This window comes from Nothoprocta perdicaria, unplaced genomic scaffold (assembly GCF_003342845.1).
Source record: "Nothoprocta perdicaria isolate Ctin4 unplaced genomic scaffold, notPer1 scaffold_10, whole genome shotgun sequence".
Lineage (NCBI taxonomy): Eukaryota > Metazoa > Chordata > Aves > Tinamiformes > Tinamidae > Nothoprocta > Nothoprocta perdicaria.
Window position 1 is genome coordinate 2,361,804 of NW_020454094.1, and position 18,484 is coordinate 2,380,287.

The 18,484-nt window shown below is 41.6% G+C and overlaps 1 protein-coding gene across 2 annotated transcripts in view; it reads left to right on the forward strand.

Moving 5' to 3' along the window:
• Positions 1–17,300, forward strand: part of ST8SIA5 (ST8 alpha-N-acetyl-neuraminide alpha-2,8-sialyltransferase 5) — a 38,476-nt gene extending 21,176 nt beyond the window's left edge. For both annotated transcript variants that reach the window (XM_026039887.1, XM_026039895.1), the window contains 6 exons: positions 3,224–3,316; positions 6,087–6,173; positions 7,838–7,982; positions 9,988–10,100; positions 12,981–13,073; positions 14,029–17,300. In XM_026039887.1, coding sequence (XP_025895672.1) covers positions 3,224–3,316; positions 6,087–6,173; positions 7,838–7,982; positions 9,988–10,100; positions 12,981–13,073; positions 14,029–14,497 — 1,000 coding nt within the window. In that variant the 3' untranslated portion in view covers positions 14,498–17,300. The remainder of the gene's footprint in view (positions 1–3,223; positions 3,317–6,086; positions 6,174–7,837; positions 7,983–9,987; positions 10,101–12,980; positions 13,074–14,028) is intronic.
• Positions 17,301–18,484: the final 1,184 nt, after the last annotated feature.

The window sequence follows — 18,484 nt, forward strand, 5'->3', positions numbered from 1 at the left end:
TTCCAGGCGCTCCCGGCAGGACCGGGATCTGGGCCCTGCTGAGCGGAGGAGCTGGATTTAAAGGACATCTGCAGTGGCGGAGGGAGGCCCATAGTCCTTGCGTCAGAGCCTCGTGCTGAGCGAAACCTGCATCCCAGCGAAATACAGTGTGAAGCTCTTGTGAGGCCAGTGCTCCAGGGAGCTGCCTCTGCTAATCCGCATCAGTGTCTGCGGCAGGGGAAGCGTCGTGAAGCAAACACATAGTGGAAATACTTCAGGGAGAAAGAGAGGGAAACTGGATTTTCTTTTCTGTCTCTTAATTAGATGCTGTCTCATGGATTAATGTTATTGTCGCATTGTTGTAGCTTGTACCATCAGTGCAATTAATGATACGGAGGCTTAATGCCTTACTGGATCACAGAGTCCCAGGAATGGTTGAGGTTGGAAGGGATCGCTAGAGAACATCCAGYSCAGCCCCCTGCTCCAGCAGGGACACCCAGAGCTCGGGGCACCCGGTCMCATCCCGGCGGGTTGGCAGATCTGCAGAGCAGGAGCCTCCGCAGCCTCCCTGGGCAGCCTGGGCCAGGGCTGGGCACCCTCACCCCAAACAAGYTCTTCCTCACGGGCACATGGAGCTGCCTGCGCTGCAACTGGCACCCACTGCCCCKTGKCCTGGCACTGGCCACCMCTGAGAAGAGTTGGGCTTGTTCTCTTTATATTCTCCCCTCAGGAATTTGTACGTGTTGATAACATCCCTTCTCAATCTTCTCTTCTTCAGTCTAAACGGGCCTAGCTTACTTAGCCTTTCCTCAGTTGATAGATACTCTAATCCCTTAGTCATCTTCTTGGATGCTTCAGATAGATCCAGGCTTTGTGAATGACTCTCCATATGATGRTCATTCACTGGTTTGGGATGAGTTAACGTCAATCAAGTTCACTCTGTGGCTGATAACTCCTCGTTCTGTGCAGAGAAAATGACTGCATGGATGTGGAGACCAAGCAGAGCTCCTACCATGACAGTCCTCTGCCATCAGGCAGTGACCGTGTGGCCAGTGTGCCCATCCTCTGTCCAAGGAGGTGTGTGGGCGTCCCATCAGGAYTGAATCATAGAATCATAGAATCATAGTGGTTGGGAAAGACCTTCAAGATCGTCAAGTGTCTTCTTGGGTTTGTTTCATGGTTCTCCTTTGTACTTCCATAAGGAGACAAACTGTGAATTCAGCACACCCAGCAAGTCTACTGGAAACTTAGAGGCTTTTTAGGAGATGAGATACCTGTGGGATTTGYAAGACTTGCTTTTCTGAAGCCTGATGGAATAACTGTTTCAAATGCAATTCTCCTCATTACTCTTCTGCYTCTTTGGGAACACATCCTCTTTTTTCACTGTTTTTGGTTCGTAGATTGAGTAAAGGGACAGTGACCAAAGGGAACTTTGGGGCTCAGGAAGGTTTGTGTGTGTGTCATAAAATGACATCTTTGTCTCTAGTGCCGCTGCGGAGGCCACCTTTCCCCTGCTACAGCATTCCTGCCCGACAACATGTGCAACCTGACATCCGAGCTGCAGTTCTCTAAGTTAGCAGCAGAYCCAGAAGTCCACAGGAAATATAAAAATAAATATTAATTAAATATTTCATTCCTTCATCTGTATTGAGGATCATATAGGGCACTGAAATCCAGTGTTACATGGAAGGCCAGGRTGAGGCTCATATACCATTGCTGTCCTCCCTTTGCCCAAGAGATTAGCGGTGTCTAACATGCTAAGTGTTGTACAGGTCCTGCTTCTAATCGTAAGAAAACAACATAGGAAAAGTGAATATTGTGGGAGGAGAAAAGATGGACAGGCTACATCCAAATTCTTATGGACACGACTCCTGCTACCACTTTACTGGAAAGTTYATAAAGACATAACAGTTCTCCAGCGTGGATCCAAGTCAGAATCCTCCCAAATTGTGTATTTAACTGTAAACATGAACTACTACGGCAAAAATAACAAGGATTATGTATTGGGAACTGAACAGAAATTGAGGTCAAAGAAGGTTTTAAATGTTATTTTAAAATAATACGGTATCAAGGTCATAGTTTTCCGGTGAGGAAAACTTGTACTTTCTCATTGAAAATTCAAATGATAGTTTATAGACACAGGGTCATGAATTTTGATATTTTAAAGGACCATTAAGTAAACTTGGTCTAGCCTCTGTATTAATACCCCTTCCTCAAGGTCCTTGCCTCRTATTTCTTCATTAGGCCAGTAGTTGCTGTGTGCTTGTGTGCCATTCTTAGGTACTGAGCTGAAGTCAAACTTCTCGTGGTGAATAGTGAAGCCGATAAAGAGCTTTGTTTTAAACCTCAGTCTTCATCATTTCAGTAGTCTCATTGCATCCACCAGACAGTCTAGCTTCCTTTGATCCATACCATGAATTGCTACAGATTTGTTTTATACCCCGTTCTGAGGACTAAGATGGAGCAGTTTAACCAGAAAATTAGACATCTATATATGTTTTAAATAAGAGTAGCGTTGTCATTTGCAAAATGCATGAGCATCAAATCTTTTCTAAAAAGCATTCTAATTTTTTAACAAGAAAACTCCTGTTTCTCTTCCCCTCTAAATGTACCTGGAAAGTAAAGCCCAGAGAAAGTTCAGTTGTGTAGGGTTGTTCTACAGGCTCCACAGACAGGATGAAACCTCCAGTGTTTTGCTTTTATCCTAAGAACAGAATTTAAGGGATTTTTTGTTAAACTCTCCACGTACACTGAGATACCCAGAGGATGGGGATGTTATTCCCTAAATGCTCACTGTTTTTCCTTGCTCAGTTGCAGCTGCCATGTGCTGACTGCTGGGAAAAGTGGCTAGTCCTTGGTGGTGCCTGCACGGGACATGAACTCTCCTGCAAACAGAGCCACGTACAACCTCAATAAGCGGCAAGCGACTCAAATGCATTCTAGTCACTTTAGTCCATTTCGTTCAGATTAACTAAAGGAAAACTGCTGAGTGCTCTCCCCTTTGAACATCTTATAATTCACATTTGAATTCCTAAAGGGATGGCCAAGGTGGACATGGGCAGTTCTGTCATCATCAATGATGTCTGTGCTTTTCTTGGTATAATTCCCTGCCTTTAGGTCAGACAGCRTAGGGTTAAGTTAGGCAGATCACAGGTGACAACTTTAAGCACATTTCCCTTGATACATAAGATATGTTTGCRTGTCTAGGGCTTACTTATAACCTTTGTTCTTATTTCTCCTTCAGGTATTTTGAGTTTTATGAGGGGCCGTTGGAATACAACTCCACAAAATGTCTGGAATTACGGCAGGATATCATTGCAGTGAAGGTTTTGTCCATGTAAGTATGAATGAATGCTTGCCACYTCTCTGGTAGAATAAAACGATCACTTACAAGGTTATCAAAGATGCAAGGCTAAAGAAATCCCATGGAAAGGGATTTTGTCTCATCAGAGATGTCTGAGGTTCTGTTCTGTGTGCTAGTAGTGACATGTCAGTATGATCTGAGGTCCGTTGGAAATTGTTGGAAGCTTTTCACACAAATTAAGAAATTTCCATCAGGCCCAGTGTCAGTAGCTGGAATTAAATACCATGTTTGTAATATTGCCTATAATAGTATATTCCAGGCCCTCTAGTGAGGGTAATATGATGGTAACACAACAGCTAGACTGGCTTACAGTAAATGCCCATCTAGCCTAATACTCTATCATTGACAGTGGCCAATAGTGAAGGCTAAGAAATTAAGCAAAATGAGGTTGAATCCTKATAAAATACAAGTACTGGCATGGGGACTGAGATATAGGTGGAGTCGATACCACTGCAGTCAGAAATGTACCTATTTTTTATGACTTTGTTTAGGTCTTTTCTGAGACCAATTACACTTTTGATGTCCACAATCTCCTGTGACAATAAGTTGCAGAAGTTAACAACACATTCGGTGCCAAAGGAGGCAACTGTGATTCTCACAAATAATACAATATCCTAATTTTATCTTCTTTGGTCTTATAAGCATATTAGGAAAAAAAAAAAAAAAGAAAAAAGCTTTACCTGAGACATAACTGTAAAACCGTAGAGATGCAATGRAACAGATAAAAAAGATTGCCCATAGAGTTCAGGCATTCAAGGGTTTAAATAGAAAAAGCAGGATATTTTCATGTTATCCTTTTACATTTTTCTGAATTTAGGTGCTCAGAGTGTGCTTAATCCCTTACTATGTCTTAAACCAGCAGCTTTCGTATTTAGTATTCTTGCCTACAATCCACAAGACTTACTAATGCCTGTAAAGTGCTTTGAGAATCTCAGCTGAAAGGTGCTATACGAGTGTGTCAATCTTAATGAAAAGAGCAATCAAGGCAAATGCAATTTTTTGCTCCAGGTCTACATGAATTCTGAATATATCTCCCTCACTGACTTTGTGCCCAGAAAAATGTAGGTTACGTCCTTGTCTTCTGTTTATGGGACTGGCTGAAGGATACACAAGCAACGACTTCACACTGCTTGCTGACTTGCATTGCTTAAAAATAAATGGAAAGGGTGAGAATTTGACACTTCTGCCAATGTTCTGCTGAAGACAGTGAGTTTGGCATTGCATTTCTGCATACTTATCAGATGGTAGAGAGGATTATTCATCTCTCTTCATCGTATCCAATGGCACATAGATGTTTGTGGACTCCCACTCAATTGGATAGAATCAGCCTTACTTGTGCAGTTGACACCATTTGACAGTGAACTCTTTTTACTACGCTGGATTCTTCTAATGTGCTTGCAAAATATCTACATTTTCCAAATCAGCCCTTCCAGTAATGGAAGTTTTGTGAGATAACATGCTCCCGTGAGCCACAGAGAGTACAATATGACCTAATTCCTTCCTGTGACTTCCACAGCCTGGGAAATCCTAAAGTATATTCACCTAAAATATGTAATTATCTMAAAAATCTTTGCTTTATTTAGACATTCAAACCCTCCAACCTGAAAAGAACATGTTAAGATCTGTCAGTCTTTTAAGGAATCTCAAATCATTACTCTGTAGCTCCAGATGTTTGCAAGGCTGTAGTTATTTCTATTGTCCGAATGTGGAAGAATATGTAAGAACTCTAAAGTAGAGGCAGTTTCTTTAGCTTGCTCCACTTCTTTTGTCCAGGAGATTTAAGACACTGACCTTTACTTGCCAAATCTATAGACATATTTTTTTCTGGGTCATATTTCCATGAAATTACTAACTATTAAAGAACTTTTCATTACCTTAAGTATATTTTCCTCCACTTGAGGCTCTCCCCAGTCCCTCATCCAGAACTGAAGCCTTCACTTGGCTGTAATGTTAAATCCACGGCCTTACAAGGCAGTTTAATAAAGTGAACACAGGTCTTTGACTGTAATACATCAGAATAGACTRCAAGGAAGAAAATGAAATAAAAAACTAATGGGTTGTAATTTATGATACCAAAAAGAATGTGCCACCGTGTGTCAAGCTAGAGAAAGTGGATGTGACACTGATTTATCTGAAGGCATTTATTGAAGAAAGGAGGAGGGAGAAATCCTTATGTAAAGAGCTTTCCATGTCCTCTTACTCTCACAACTCCTGTCACTAGATGTACTATCCCAGTTGTAAAATGGATTTGCTGACACCTCTGTTTTGTAGGATGGATTTATATACTCCTCAAAATACAAGGAAAGCCTCCAATAATAATAGTTGGAAAACCACAGAAAGCATCTTCTCTGTCAATACCTCCTCTGCTGGGCCTTCCTGCTAAGCACATTTTTCCCCTGAAAGCGCAATAGTTGGCAGACTTGTTGACTTCCCTGGAGACTCCCAGCAAAATCAGAGTAGATACTTCTTGTTTAATATGTCCTCTTCTCTCCTGAATAAACGGAACATGGTTATCAAGGAATAGAAAGTTGTTGTATACACCTGAAGAGCTCCATCAGTGCTGTTTATACTTGGCTCAGAGTTGACGTCTCTGAGGAGAAGAAATAAAAAGAATGATATTGTTTTCACTGGGTGAGCTGACTAATTTCCCCGAGGCATGGTCCCCAGGCTGCATTGAGTGAGTGAAGGAGCTGAATGCCTTGTAATAGAGTAAATTTTGATTTTCTTTCTTYTCGTCTTTTAGGGTGAAGCAAACTGAACTGTTTGACAGGTGGAAGAGCCTACAGATGTGCAAATGGGAGATGAATGTCACAGAAGCTAACTTATTCAAGTAAGAATGGTTCACATTAATGAGACGGAGTAAGAATTACTTCAGTCTGACTTTAGCTTGTTATGGAGAGGGGAAACGCTCACATGGAATTGCCAGAGTAGGCAATATAACACTGCAAGTGAAGCAGAGCCTGTCCATTTGAATAAATATCAACTTCTCTTATTTCCAAAAAAGTCAACAGCAAGACTGATGAAGGAGAATTTTGGGGCCATATGGGACAGTCATCCCAGCAAAGAATTTGGCATGGGAAAGGCTTTCCTGAGTAYGATTCATGCACAAGTGAGGCTAGAGCCAAAAAGCTAATCTTTACACCTCCTGCATTTACCCATGAGCCTAACTCTGGTGGTGTAAAATAATGATATAATTGGTGACACTGAAAATTCAGTCTACAAAATTCTCAAATAGGATTTTTTTCTGTACTGTGTAAGTTTTTTGCATAGTGTGCTGACACTATGTACTCCTTGACTGTCTTTAAATGYTTCTTCTAGTTTTCAGACACCTTTGCAGTTTGTTTCTGTAATACTTTCAGATTTTTTTCTGAAAAATATCTAATGGGCCACTATCAGAGTCCATTTTGCAAGAGAAGAGCTGACCAGAATTAGAGTTTCCTATCTTGGGCAAGGCTTAAAGAGTGCTCAGAGTGAGAGGACTGGTTTTAATGACTGTGTACAAGGTGTTACGAGCGTGTTGAAGTAYAGAGGTCAGCCTAGGGGTGGGAATGATAAGAAATTATTATCTAAGACCACCTGGAGGCCTAGCAGTCTCTCTTAGGCCACCAASACTGACTACCAACACCTGCACTTTATGTGAAGTGCCCCACTCCATCCTGCTCAGTGTATTGGGAGAAAGAAGAGATGAAACACTCCTGTCAGTGGCTAAATTGATTGATGTCTCACTGCTTAAGGTGCTGCCAGTATCTAGATATAATCAGTCCTTCATTAGCTGGTTCTATGAAAAATAATCCCAGGAATCAAGAAAACAGGGAAGTTYGGGGGTGTTTCATTTTCTCTTATGGGACAGAAACATCAGTGAATTAATGTGTAAGGAAACTGCAGCCATAAAGAACCCATAAAAGCAGACAGAAGTCTCAAGTTTGGAGTTAACTCAAGTTAAGAGGTCAGTGCTAGGCCTCGTGTGAGATGGAGGGAAGCCAGGACAGGTAAAAGGCAGCTATGAGGAGCAGCGGGTGGGGAGGTTGGGTGAGCAGGTGAGTCTTTTCTAACCAAGGTGTATCATGTACCACTTTGGTAGGTGGGTAGTGCCTACAAACACAGTATCGCTGTGTTTAAGTCCCTGCCCCATCTGGCTTCTAGATCCCCAGGTTTCCTGCCCGGTCCCTATACAATGATTTATAGAAGGTGTAGAGCCTCTAAGGCAGAGAGGGTCTAATTCATTAGTGTGTTTTTTTCCCTGGGGTATGGAAGAAGCTCAGTTTTGTGGGCTGGAGCAGAGCAGAGTTTGCACATGCATCTCCTGCAGCCTAAAGCAATACCAGTACAGAGGTCTCATGTCTTCTAGCTTATCATTTTAACTCTTGTGTAATTAAAAAGAAGTTTTGACAATGAATGCCATGTCAGCTGCATTTCAGAGAGATTTTCCATTCTAATTGCAACTCTTAAAGCAGGTTATCAGCTCCTTTAGTCAATCTCTTTTTCATTTTACAGGTCGACTTTGTCAAGATGTTGCAATGCCCCCGCCTTTCTGTTCACTACCCAGAAAAATACTCCCYTGGGGACTAAACTGAAGTACGAAGTAGATACTAGTGGAATCTTCCATATCAACCAAGAAATCTTCAAAATGTTTCCGAAGGTGCTTTATACCTGTATCAATTTGCAGAATCGGTTTTATTCTACTTGCTGCTTTAGATAAAGCCCCATAGCCAAGCATCAGCAACTCACTGTTCCACATTCYTGCAAGCATCATTGCTTGTATTGCATTGTATGTTTATCTCCCATATGATATTCCAGTTGATTATCCTACTTTCCAACAGTCATCTGCTCTAATACGATCCAGTATCTGTTTCTCTGGAGAATATTATTGACCAAACAGCAAAGTGGACAATGAAATAATTTAAGAAATATGGATTAAATAGCATTTACTGGCCAGCAGTTACTGACTTGAAAAGGTTTCGCCTACATACGTTAAATTCAACATCTAGGGTAGGTCTCTCTCTTTTGGCATGATCACTTTATAATCCATATTCACARTCACTGACTGTTTTTATCTTTATTTCTGTTTGCAGTTTCTCTGTGAACTGCCTGCAGAAATTTAAATGTATTTATCATAAAGGTTACATTTTTAGAAATAATCCCTGACCTGATGGCCGCTAAAGGTGTAAATGTTACAGGCATTGGGCAATTCCTATTACCCRCTGTCAGTTATGTGCAGAAACAGGGTTATATGGCTACTGATTTATCATGAGGAACACTCTCTAAGTTTAAAAGGGCATATTTGGGAGGATAAGTGAAAACCATCCCTTTCTGAAAGTGAGCAAAATATCAAAGTTAGCTACAAAGATTTCTGTTACTAACACTGCCCTTCAGAGTCTTCCAGCTTTTAAGGTGTTTGTCTTGTGAGCACAGCTGCGAGGGAGGGCAGTGTTACCTAAATGTGCACATGGGCAGCTGGAGCAGGGTGAGGGAAAGGCTCAGATCCAGAAAAGTACTTTGGAAAAGAGACTTAGATGACTACATCTAAGTCCCTTTGTACCAAGGAATTCTGTAGTAAGGAACTGCTGGATAAAGCACAGTCAAGTTTAGAATGCCTCTGTGCCAGAGAGCTGCTGCTTTTCTGAAATAACTCTAATTTCAGGCCCTCTTGCCTGAAGTCTTATCAGTGCTATGGCAGGATTCTGGGAAAAATCACCTAGAAATGTCATGCCACGATTGCATCTCCCTGCAATATGAAATTATTCATAAAATATGTATGTACCAAAAGGAGTGCTCTCGTGCTTATATAAGCACAGCTCTACATATTCATAAGATGCAGCTCGGCTCAGTTTTGCATCATAGCYCTCTCACTCTCATGGCCCAGTTCATTCTCAGGGATGTGATTTTAGCTCTCTGGCTTCATCAGCAGCTGCACACGTGTGTTTGAGGGCAGGATTTTGCCCTGCAGATCAGAGAAGGATTCATCCTCTCAGCCTGAAAAGGTGCTTGACCAAAGGCTCTAGGCACTGCTGTAAGTGATAATTAATAATTATTAACAGCATTAGCACAATCTGTGAGGAATGTGTTGGAAGCACTAGAATTTGCAGTAAGTTCTGATAAAAATCCATAATACTCCGTATGGCTTAGAGAGACCTCTTGGGTTCTGCAYGCTGCTTGGGGACAGGGTGCAGGCTGCTCAGAAGCAGGACATCAGCCTGAGAAGTGAGCAGCTTGTGGGCAGCTCAGCAAGCTACACCTGGGGTACACTGATTTTATGGTTTATGCCCCCATGTGGAAGTCTGAAGGGAAAGCAGGCCTCTAAAACTGCTTCTTCTTCTAATAAATCTAGAGAGAAACAGGTCATTGSTTTTTCCTTCCGAATTAGTTGCCCATAGCATCTCTAATTGCAAAGAAAATGAGCCCGTCAGTTCATGTACACCGTGGGAGTACTGCATGCCAGAACGAGTGTCAGCTTCCTATATTGCAATATATCTCCTATTTCCTGAWAATATTTCTTATATTTTCTAATAGTACTTCCTATTGCAAATGCAGACTTTTTCTCCAAAATGCRATTGCACACAAAAAAATAAAAATAAAGGGAAAGGGAGGGGGAAAACAACTACTTGTTGCCTCTGTGTTTCAGGAGACTGTCTGTTTCCTTGCAGGATATGCCCTACCATCGCTCCCAGTTCAAGAAATGTGCAGTGGTTGGGAATGGAGGAATTCTGAAGAACAGCAGATGTGGCCGGGAGATTGACAGTGCAGACTTCGTGTTTCGGTAATTCCTGTAGCACCATTTCTTTCGGCTGTTTTAATCGTGAATAAAGATTTGCRAAGCTGTTCTTTTGCACATGGAAATAAGGGATTTGACCAAATCAATAGTCTGCTTCTTGTGCAAAATGCARCGTTTCAAAAAAAAAAGCACCCCAGTGTGGAATGGTTTTAAAAATGATGCTTGGGAGGCTAATATATCCCTGGCTCCACTTCGTTAATCACTGACTGACTTTGCAAAGTTTAATGTCCTTATTCGGCCTTTCCTGTTATTCGGGTTGTGGCTTTATCATTCCATGGACATTAGCCCAGTAACAGGACATTATCCCAGTAACAGAACCATGTGAACATGGCTGTATTTTCCCAGAGATTTTTTCTCCTATAATGTGTGGCACAAGCTTGGCCAGAGCTTAATAACTCAGTTCTGGTGCAACACCTGTGCCTTGGACCCGTGTTTCTGAAACCATGCTGTCACTTTGACTGCATAGCACAAGTCACAGATTATTTACTAAATCAGGTTCAGCACCATCTGGCYGCAGAAACCCAAGATCAGGAGCAACATGGATCAAAAAAAAAGCCAGAAGCTTGAAGAGGGTGTCTCTGTGAAACACCTCCTATGTCCAGTAAGGCTGATTAACTCAGATAAGGAAGAATATGACTGCAAAGAGCCAGCTCAGTACTGCCACTCAGTCCTGTAGACTCCAGGTATTGAGAAATACCCAAGTGCTTTTGGAGGCTGGGTGTCTTTCTGCAGCTCTTCCCACCATATCTGGTATCCTCCAGGTTTTGTATCGTCCAGGATGTCCAGTTTGTGTTGCCAGATTATGGAGTTTTATCATCCTTAATATGTAAAGGAAAGATGTTATTATTTAATTGTCTGGCTAATTCTTCTCTGAAACTTGTTAAGCTCTTTGCCTGGGTCAAGGTATATGCAAGATAACTCACAGGTTCACGATGTTTTTTGTAACAAATGAAAAATGTTTTATCTCAGTCTGTTTTCTGACCTTAGGTACCTTGCTCTAAATCTAGAGTAACTCTACATAGATCAATGAATTTCTCTGATTTCATACTAGAAAAAAATAGGTCAGATTTTGGCTCATCGCCTTAGTAATTTAATTTGGCATCAAATGAGAAATATTGTATAGGTCCTACCTTTGCTATTAATATTTTCAGAGCCCTTGTGTTTGCCTCTAGGGCCGTCTTTATATAAAGCTAGTGTCCTAATTTTAATCTGTAGCACAGTCCAGACTTGACATAATATACTTCAATTTAAAAGACTAGTACAACTACATGCATCAAATACAGTAGATTCACTTCTTCTATGCAGAATCATAAATATTAGAGTGTTGAAATGAAAGGTTCATTCTGATACACCCGGGTGTGACAAACTCTTGGGCAGCACTGTCTTAGTTGCCAACAAAATGACTCTTTAAAATACTTTAAAATACTTGTCTGTGGAGCACAGCTAAATTCATGGACACTTTCAGGGTGCTTGTGTCAGCCATTTGATACTGACATGAAGCCTGTGGTTAGTAGGATGGAACCAAGATTTTTTCTGTTAACTCAGTTTGGGAGAGCAATTAATTATATTGCAATAGAATATATAAAATGCATATGCATAAATATAATCTACTAGTTGTTATTGTCTATCTCCATCTACTGGCCAGAGCGGAAATTTTTGATGAAAYATTGGGAGGCAAAACTACTCTCATCGATGTAAAAATCATGGGTTTTTTTTTTGTTTGTTTGTTTGTTTTTAATTCTAAGCAAAAATACAGTTTATGCAGACTATATAATGTTTATAGTAAATTGTCACTTCTTAATCTTGTCATGAGATTTTAGCCACTGCTGGTGCTGAATATTTGAAAACCTTTTTGAATGTAATCTTATGAATCCAATGCTTGGTGCTAGGTGTAACTGAGGACCTTGAAAGGCCATTGAACGAACTAGCAGCAAAAAGTGCTGGAAATAACTTTGTCCTTGAGAAGGACAAATTAAAGAAAATTCTCTGATCTTATAAAAGGAGACTCTTTGGGAGCTCCTGGTGATGTGATGTGAATCTCCTGAGTCCGAGAAGGTGTTAAAGGACTTTTATGCCTTCATCTGCTCCCCCCTCTCCTCCTCTTCTTGATAGAGAAATTTTATTTTAAGGGCTGGGAGCCAACCTTTAATGTTTTGAAAGCACTGAGCATCACTTAAGTGTCTTTATGGTTCTKGAGAGTTGTAGATGAAAAGTTTTGAGGTGTTAGGGAATTAGGCCGGGTAGTATTGTCGAGATGTGCAATTCAGGTGTCTAAGCAGCGATGGCTTTTAGGAGCACTTTGAAAGATTTTGGAAGTTTCAGTTGAAATCTAACACTAGCTATTCCTTGTTCTTCTGCTGATGGTRCATGCTGAAGATTTGGGGTTTTTAATCCATGTTTCCCCTGGATGTGGAGCTCAGGTGATAGATTTGTGTGTGTTTTAGTGTGTTTTGATAACTCCGGCATCACTTCAGGGATCCACTAAACAYAGAATGATGCAACGGGGCCAGTGGGTGAGGAGAGGCTGGGCAGGCTCAGGTTGACTGTCCTTGGGGTTTCTTCCCAACTTTTCCAGTACTAAATTGCCCAATTAAATAGTTGAATTGCTCTTAGGGAAGCCAAATGAGTGAATATTAGCTATATCTGCAAAAGGGGTCGGCTTTGCCTGACTCAGGGAAGAACAGTGGTCTTCTTACAGTCCCTAAGACTGTATTATTTTAATACTCCAGTTCGGACATCAATGTGTTTTGCTACAATTACAAATGTGCAAAATGTTTCTAGCTTGGAAAAAAATGCTTAAATCAAATCTACAGTCTTGAAAAGGTGCAAGGAATTGTTTAACTTTCTTAATTCTTTTCTTTCTAGGTGCAATTTGCCTCCTATATCTGAGAAATACATTACAGACGTGGGAGTGAAGACAGATGTTGTGACTGTTAATCCCAGCATTATTACTGAAAGGTCATTTCTGTTTCTTGTGTTTTCATCTCCTATCACTTTTCCAAATCTACCTTTCACTAAATTCTAACTCTTACAGAGAAGTTTTTTTTTTTTTCAATACTAGTCAAAACTTAACACTGTTAATCATACGTTGTTTTTTTGCTGAATTGAAATTATTCAGTATAAGAAATAAATAACAACATATAGAAATGCCTTAAACACTTAGACCTGTATGGTCTGGTAATGGAAGGTGGGAAGCTGATGAGCTAAAGTCCCATCAGCAGAGCTGTCCTTCCCCTCCAAGTCCTATGTAAGCCTACAACCCCATGCCAACCACTCATGCAGCAGTGTGAAARGAAACTGGATGCCATCCTAAATGCTTGAATACAATGCATGGTTATATGTTTTTTAAAAACGTCCGTTCACTTTTGTAGCTAGGATTGACAGAATGATTTTCATTTGAAAATATTTAATGCCTGCACACCGTGGAGTTTTGGGGGTGTTCGCAAGACTTGGAGGCTCCAGGCTGTTGCAGGTTTGTTTTTTAATTGTACAGTTGGACGTGTCACAGAAGGTTTTGCTCAGGTTTGTTGTTGGCTACTTTTTTATACAGTTCTGCACTGCAAAGTGCACAATAAAGCTGGTCATCCTTGGAAAAATTGCATTCTTTTGATAATTAAATGAGAGATGAAATAGGGCCAGAAATGTCTGCAAGGTTTGTCCAGTGCTCCATGAACTACAAAAAGGAGGGGAGAAGATATTTTTCTCCTCTTTCATTTTTTTCCTACATTTCATGCTGATGCTTTCTTTTAGATACTTCTCAATCTAAGTATATTCCTATTCTTAACTGAAACATAATTTCAATTACCTCTGCACCAGAAGTGTTTCGGTACAAACCCAATTCAAGTTTCTTGTCTGCTGAGTCAAAAGTGAAGTTATTGCTGGTCTGACCCTCACTTCCATCCCTTTCCTTTAGATTCCATAAGCTGGAGAAGTGGAGGAAACCCTTCTATGACGTGCTCCAGGTCTACGAAAAYGCTTCCGTGTTGCTGCCGGCTTTCTACAACACCCGCAACACGGATGTCTCCATCCGGGTCAAATACGTCCTGGATGATTTTGAATCTCAGCAAGCTGTTTACTACTTTCAYCCCCAGTATCTCATCAACGTCTCGCGCTACTGGCTTGGTCTAGGGGTGCGGGCCAAGCGGATAAGCACCGGACTGATTCTGGTGACTGCAGCTCTGGAGCTCTGTGAAGAGGTCCACCTCTTCGGCTTCTGGGCCTTCCCTATGAACCCCTCAGGGATTTTTATAACTCACCACTACTATGACAATGTCAAACCTCGCCCCGGTTTTCATGCGATGCCCTCAGAAATCTTCAACTTCCTCCACATGCACAGCAAGGGGATCCTGCGGGTTCATACGGGGACCTGTAGTTGCTGTTGACGAGGACAGCTCTTCCTCTTGACACAAAAGGGAACTCAATGCCTGTGTACGGTGTAGGAGGTTTTATTACACCCTGAAATTATGCAATAATCATTTGATATAAGTTTCCTGAAGGCATTGCATCCCGTAGGATCTAGGATACCAGCATCTTCCCTGCTGGCAGAGCAGGGTCCGTAACAGTGTGGGTAAAGCCTAACTCCTCTGTCCCAGGATATGCACTGCTCTGGAAAGCAGGTCAGATAAGAAGCACATTTCCAATAGGTTTAGTGTGATACAGAGCACATTAATATAGCTATCCACTCACTTGGGAGAAAAGCACCACATTTTGGGGAAGGATCAGTGGTGGAGATGGTTAGCAYAGACTGACTTTACATAGGTTTCTGATTGAATACCTTGAGCATTGCTAGATTTTATTGGCAGTACTGTTCTCTGGCTTTTGGTTTTATCAAAAATATTCTTTAGCATTACAGTTCTAATGGCAAGTGTATAACTTGAGGTCTTTATTCCATAATTTCACAAAAGCATTGGTGAAAATTTGCACTTAGATGTGATAGGGGTAAATAGATCACAGTGAAATTTTTAAGCAAAGGTAGGAAAGAATTTTATACTCTCATCCCAGCAAAAGGCAACTGTGTTGATCATGGGGTGTAGTTGTTTTACTGCTGCTTCTTTTTGATTCCTTCCAGTGTCTCATAGCTCTGGTCTCCTTTGCTGACGCTGTTTTCTTTCTTATAGTCTGTCGTACTTTCCTTCTAGCTAGCACACAAGAAAYGTGTGTACTTTCTCCTATAGTGATGGTCTTAGCTTCAGATGGGAGTCCCTGCTGAAGAATTGTGCTCCTTCTGCTTCTGCAAGCTTTGCTCAGGCTGAATAGCAGAGAGACTACTCTAGTTATATTTCCTGGGTCGATKTTTTTATTTAAATGTCACAGCATAGCATAGTAAAGGCTTCTCCTCTTTGTTTTTTATAGAAGATTTTGTAAGAGTATTTGAATGTCAGTCGACTATTGTGCAGGTCGAATGAAATATTTTTGGGCATCCATGATAAACACTTGCAGGAAATGAAGTTAGAAGCGAGTGAATATATTTTGTGGTTTGGATTGTGATGCATGTTTTAAAATCATGCATCTCAAGACCTCAGACGTCCTAATGTGGCTTTTGTTTGTGTTGAGAATGTTTTTATGGCAGGGCAATAAAAGGGCTGGTATATTCTTTAGAAAGCAACCAGCATGACTCCATGAGTTATGCCAGGCTTCGTTTTTTCACCTAATATAATTAAAACTGGCAAAATCCTGATGGAGAAAAGATAACATATATTGCTGTGGTTTATTTTGGCTGCTGAACCACAGGGTGGTGGTCTGCTGGTCTGTGYCCTTCCATACTGGTATGACTGCATGCACGAGGGTGAGGTTTGCTYGTTGAGCTGTGCTAACATACCAAAATTAATGGAGTTTTTTGGTATAAATTCATAGATTAAAGCACTTGTTGTTCAGTACTCTACCTTGACTTTCTTAGATTGTAAGGTCTTTGGTCAAGGAGCTAGAGTATCAAGTGCTGGTCCTGTATGAAAGATACTTTTCTGTCTCCGGAGAGGGCTTAAATCAGGGCTTGGGTTTTCATTTTATAAGGCGTGAAAGCACCAGATTTCTGTACAAGTCCCTGTGCTTTGCTGACAGCTGTGAAAGTTGCTCACCCTTACAGGTAGGTGATGAGAAAGGAAGCGAAACGTGATGGTCACCATTTCAAAGCCCCTACTGAGCAGAGGTGGCCAGGATGGCACGAGAGTGGGTATTTCTCTAGCTTTGCACTAGACTCCAGATGAATTTGACTCCAAATTAATTTATCCATGTCCTTCATAAAAAAGTGTCAGAGCTTCCTTGGGAAATACCAGCCAGAGGTGAGGCAGGGACCTGTGCTGAAGCTTTTCCTGTTTGTGTCGTCGTGGTTTTTGTCTTGGAGTTGTCCCGTGCGTTAGTAACGAAAGCGCCGCATTGCCCAGCTGTGAGACACGCAGCACCCCAAGAGTGAACACGTGGATGAAATGTTTTCCTTGATTTAATATGCAAAAGAGGTCTCTGTCTTCACCGTGTTTCGTAAGTTAATGTGCAAAGGGCTTTGATAATGAAGTGCTGTAACAGAAGTGCTATATAGAGAGCAACGTGACCCGTTGGGGTTGGCCGTTTTGCTGTGCATTAAGCTTTATAATAATGAGAAGGATGCTGAAGTTCCAACCTGGAGCCCTTGCTTGTTTTTCTGCCCGAGTGAGGGTCTCGGGGTGACTTCAGCCCTGCTTTGTTGCTGCTGCTTTGCTAAGGATACTTTCTTTGGTAAGGTTTTTTCTTCACTTTGTTGATTGGGGTGAGCAAAAGGAATGGAAAGGAGTCTGATATGTTGCAAGAGATACTTAAAAAAGATGGGAAAGCACATGAAAAATCATCCACATAGTGGAAAGAAATGGTGCAGATCCCTCTTATAATTGCAAAAGTCGTTTTGGACTTTCGGGGCAGGAAAAAGGATAAGCAAAATTGTAACAGAGTCACAGACATTTCCTTTCCTTTGTTTGCTTCATGCAAATGAATAATGTAACTTCTAGGCTATTCTGTAATAAGTGCAGTTTTACTTTAGATTTTGATTGATTCTAAGCCTATAGCTACTATATTTTTCTAATGATTTAAAAATGTGTGTGCAGGATACTCACACATACACACCAAAGGCTGAATCCTGCAYCATTTATTGGGAAAGAACTCCCATTCATGGAGATTTATTTGTGTAGGGACTGCAGAAACAGGTCCAGACATGTCTGTGAAGATGTACATAGGTGTATAGCTAGATATAGGGAGCCGAGAGATCTTCAAAGAAATATATATAAAATAGTCCTTTAAAAGGCACGCATATTGCAGTGTGTTTTCTTTCTTGTTCTTGACAGTGTTCAAAAAATGATAGAAGAAAAGCTACGGCATTTTTGTTAGAAATGCCATAAGTTTAAGCATATATACATATATATATATATATATATATATATATATATATATGGCCTCTTTACGTTGCAGTGGGCTCTGTAAAATCAAATTCCTGCTGCCACGTGGTGTCTTGTGTGAAGCACCATGGAAGTGGCTCCGTTGGAGCTCGCAGGAGCCAGGCCCAAGGATAGACCCCCGAGCCGCTCTGTTCCCTAGGGCCACCAGGCAAAGAGCACCAGGGAGGTTTCAGTGTTTGCTCAGCATGTGGTTCCCCACAGGAGAGCCTGTGGATCCCAGAGAAACCCCCCGATGCAAAAACCCATCCAAGAATTAAGGCTGTCAACTCTGGTCTCGCTTCCTGGGCTCAGACTAATCCTGGCTCTGCTGCTGAGAATACGAAATCTGAGTCAGGCAGAGAGAAAATGATAATATAATGGGTTAATCACTCACTCGTGGTATTATTATGGGGTAATCACTCACTCCTGGCATTAGTGAGGAGCCTGTCTTAAGAAATTCCTGAGATGTGCATATGCTGGCAATGCAAATTGAGAGGGACACAGCCAGGACGGCTGCTCCGTTACTGCCGGGTCAACAGAGGAGGCTTATGGATCTGCCAGTGCTCTGATCAAAGGGAAAGAAGTATTTAGCTGAAATCATAACGGCGTCTTGCTTTTGATCCGTGGAATCCAACTCCGCTGTTGGCTAAAATGAATTAACAGCAAGAGGTGCATTTTGGTCTTTTAGGGTGCTGTGGGTGATTGCTCACGAGCTTGGAAGGTCAGCTCGGGAACTGCAAAGCAGGGGCCATGCTGTGGCTGCCCCTCACGTTGGGATGCCTGGGAGGAGACGTGCAGTGGACTGCCAGCCCCTGGGAAAGGTCCTGTAGGGAGAACTGGAGGAGCTTGGAGCCACGACATTGCTCCCCAGGCTTCAGTGGCCTGGCAGGAGGTAGGTGTCCTGCTGGATTGCACACAGCAGGAGGGAGCAGTCTCYGGAAAGGAAAACGGAGGCGGATGCAGTGTTGGACA